The sequence below is a fragment of the Spinacia oleracea genome, chromosome 1 (genome assembly GCF_020520425.1).
Source record: "Spinacia oleracea cultivar Varoflay chromosome 1, BTI_SOV_V1, whole genome shotgun sequence".
NCBI lineage: Eukaryota > Viridiplantae > Streptophyta > Magnoliopsida > Caryophyllales > Amaranthaceae > Spinacia > Spinacia oleracea.
Window position 1 is genome coordinate 127843866 of NC_079487.1, and position 3696 is coordinate 127847561.

General features: G+C 31.5%; 1 protein-coding gene across 1 annotated transcript; it reads right to left on the reverse strand.

The window, feature by feature from the left end:
• Positions 1-1813: 1813 nt before the first annotated feature.
• On the reverse strand, positions 1814-3696 carry LOC110803045 (NAC domain-containing protein 2). Its single transcript, XM_022008506.2, has 3 exons — positions 3418-3696; positions 3020-3300; positions 1814-2502 (listed from the first exon to the last, which is right to left on the reverse strand). Exons 1-3 carry the CDS (start codon positions 3584-3586, stop codon positions 2131-2133), a joined length of 822 nt encoding a protein of 273 aa, XP_021864198.1. The 5' UTR covers positions 3587-3696; the 3' UTR covers positions 1814-2130.

Genomic DNA, 3696 nt, shown 5'->3' on the forward strand with positions numbered 1-3696 from the left:
AATAGATATTTTAATAATTAAACATGTGGGGACCAAGTCATTTTGGTGGGTGGAGGGTGGGGTGGGATTATGAAATTATTTGTTTAATAAGATGGTGGGTGATACAGTATATTAGATGTATTATTTAATTAGATGGTGGGGTTGATAAGTTACTAAAAATGGCAAGTGTATCTCTTAAATAAATACGGCCGGAAAAGGCAAGTGTATCCCTTAAATAAATACGGAGGGGTACTCAATAAGACTATTGCTCAGACTATTGCTCAGACCAGGGCTAATCTTGCTAAACAGTACAATTCAATCTTAATTATTATTATTTATTCTTTTTTATTTTATTATTTTCATAAGTTTGAGCAGTCTTGAATGAGTATGAGGGATGAAATGGAAAAATTAAGTAAGTCTGAAAGGATCTTAAAAAAAATCTGATCTTATCTCACACTTAATTATTTTACTATTTCCTTTCATTTTTTCTTTTCTCCTTTTAAATGTTTTAAAGAGAAACGTCAAGTTTGGGACTTGCTAATTAATTAACCAAAGAGATTTATTTGTTGGTTAACGGTACGTTAATTGCGTGATTTGTGTTAAGATTCACTAGTAAACTCAAGTCAAATCTCTGAGGTTCAAACGAGTGAGCTTATAAAAACGAATACATTAAACATTTAAACGAGCTTGAAATATGTGTTCATACATGTTTGTTTATTTATTACGAGTCTTATATGCACACGATGCGTGCGAATAAGAAACAAATTTATGTTATTACATTTAAATATAAAGTAGTACGTAAAAAATATAATATAAATGCGATGTGTGCGAATATAAGTAACATATAAGTTAAATAGAGCCGAACGAATATAAACAAATTGATTAAAATTGTAAGAATTTATTGAAGGGGCTAGATTGATTAAAATGTTTCTTTGGGCTTTTCATATTGGATATATTATCATTATATTCTCTATTCGATAAGTGTGGAATGTATTTACAAGGGGACACCAAAAGTGAATTTACTAAAAAAACCTCACATCTTCACTTATAATAGAGATGTATTGAATATTTGAAAGAACTTTGACGGAGATTTAATTAAGTTTGTTCACGAGCTATTCACAAACGTATAATATCGGCTCATGCATAAACTCCTATGTCTTATTAATGTCAAGTACTAGACTACTGGTACTAAGATTCATAGTTAGTAATTTTGAGTCTAGGGCATTTTTTTTTAATTTGCGTTTTTCTTTTAATTAATTTTGTGACGGCATTATTTAGGGACGGAATGAGTAGACTGTGAAGTAGGCTAGTTACGAGTAGCCGGACCCTGGAGATATACTGTTCAACTTTCATTTACAACTCCCTAGTCCAACTGTCCAAGGCGCCGGCTATTAGCTAGTTCTGCCTAGAAGATTGCATGGAATTTTCTATTTAATTTATAAATAATCTAAAAACACCGACATTTGCCGCCATAAATTGAAGTCTTTGTTCTTTATCCAAAATCCAATGTCACTAGCTTGGTGCTTGACTGCCTGCTTAAGTGCTTATTGAAAAATAGTCGTAATGTTAGACGAATATATTTTTTCTTTAACTATACTTTTTTTTTGTAGCATTTGTCAGTATTAATGAAAATTTGTACTATTCTTAATGTAATGATCAGAAAAGACGAAATATAATACGTAATCAATGACATCCGTAATTCAACTGCATTTTTTATTTTTCATTATTATTTTTGGTATTTAGAAAGGTCGATGAAAGTGAATTTTTGGAATCCTTAATCGGGTATGATTTAATTCATTGTCAAATTATTCAACAAGATAAATCAGCAAGAGAGTAGGAGAAGAACCTCTTTGTCGTACGATTGCTTCCCAATTTTATTTTATTTCTTTGTCTTATAAAGTTAATAAATAACAATCTTAAACATATTTTAAGGAAATTAAACAAATATACTTCATATTCGTTCATTTGTACCTAATAATTACAATCCCTAATTATTAAAATTATAACAACCTCAAATAGTCTATACTAGAAAAGACAACACAATTAATCAAAGAACAATCATTTTCTACAATTGGATGGCCTAAAACTATTCACAATCATGCATCTCCAAAACAAATTGGGATGAATTTTAATAAGAAAAAAAAAACTATACTATTTGTAATAAGATTGGTTCCCATTTGTTTGGTGGCAGCTTAATCCAATATTCGGGTATGACGACAATGGGCCCACATGTGGGTCGAATCCAGCATTAATGCCCATACTTGTTTGGATATCAAAGCTTGAATTGTTGTCATTAAGTAAGTGGGCAATTGGGCCCAAGTAGTCCAAATCCAATAGGTATGATAGTGACTGAGTTCTTGGGAACTTCATTTCTTGTTGATTTTGATTACTTGTAATTGTAACATCGTTTGCTCCTCCTATCATGCTTACTTGCTCTTGTTGTGAACTTAATTCCTCTGTTCTCTCCTCTGCTCTTACTACATGCCTCTTCTTGTATATTCTACATAGCACCCAATCGTCCAACTGCGACGACAGATTGTAAACTCGTTAATTTTCGAAATCACTATTAATCGTTAAAAAATAAACATTAGAGACTAATCCATGCACTAATAATGGGTTGGTTATCCTTGTAAAAGCAATTTTAACGTTGTTTGTTGAGACGGCTACTCTAATAGTACTACCTCTGTTCCTTAGTGTTCTTTACGCTTTTTATTTGCATAGACTCCAATACAATATTTAACATGTGAAAAAATTATAAAAAGTTGATATTCTGAAAATACATAACAAGAGCAATCTAACAAAATTTTACATGATAACATTTTAATGTGTATTAAAATGAAAATTTACGGTCAAAGTTTTCATTATTTAGGCACGGTTAAATAACCTTCAAGAACGGATGTAGTATATCAATTATTTAGATTGCAACGAATAAGAATCATTTAATAAAATGAGAATATTTCCTAAAAGATATATCACTTTTAAATAAAATGATTATTAAAAAGGAGGAAAATGGAAATAAAGTGTAAAAAGACTAAATTACCCTCATGGATCCATTTTGCTTGATAGGTTGATGCTTAGCCTCCGTTAAACGATATTCATGCATAATCCAATCAGTCTTAGAACCCTTAGGAGGTCTTCCCTTGTAAAACACAAGAGCCTTCTTAATCCCAACATACTTAGCTCCACTATATATGGCTTTATCCGTACCCGTAGCCTTCCAATAACCCGATAACGTGGCTCGATTAGGTCGGATCCCATTCGGGTACTTCCTATCTCTTGGTGTGAAAAAGTACCATTCCTTTTCTCCAAACTCTGCCTTATCTACAACCCAATCATTCAAAAAGTTAGCAAGTTTTCATTCATACACAAAAAAAAACTTAAGCAAAAAAAATATGTAACACATATAATTTGATCATATATTTATTTAATAAGACGAACCGGGTAATTGCCATGGATCAAACTTGTAAATATCAACTTCCGGAATAATAGAAACGGGGCAAGGCCGAGACATGGCTTGATTCTTAAGGTAGTGTATGATCAATTCTTCGTCTGTAGGATGAAACCTAAACCCGGGAGGAAGGCTACTAGAACACCTTTTTGCATCCATATTTTTATTTTATGAAAAAAAAAATCTTTTCTTCAATTTTTTTTTTTTTTTGAGAGAAAAATTAGAGTTTTCTTGGTTAAGGGGGGGAAGAATGAAATGGGTGTTTGAAA

Bases quoted from the DNA above. Each gene is read 5' to 3' on its own strand.
- LOC110803045 (XM_022008506.2), bottom strand. From the start codon at position 3,586: ATGGATGCAAAAAGGTGTTCTAGTAGCCTTCCTCCCGGGTTTAGGTTT. The intron at 3,301-3,417 runs GTTCGTCTTATT...ATTGGGTTGTAG, and splicing joins TGATCCATGGCAATTACCCG to ATAAGGCAGAGTTTGGAGAA. The intron at 2,503-3,019 runs GTAATTTAGTCT...CTGTCGTCGCAG, and splicing joins AGCAAAATGGATCCATGAGG to TTGGACGATTGGGTGCTATG.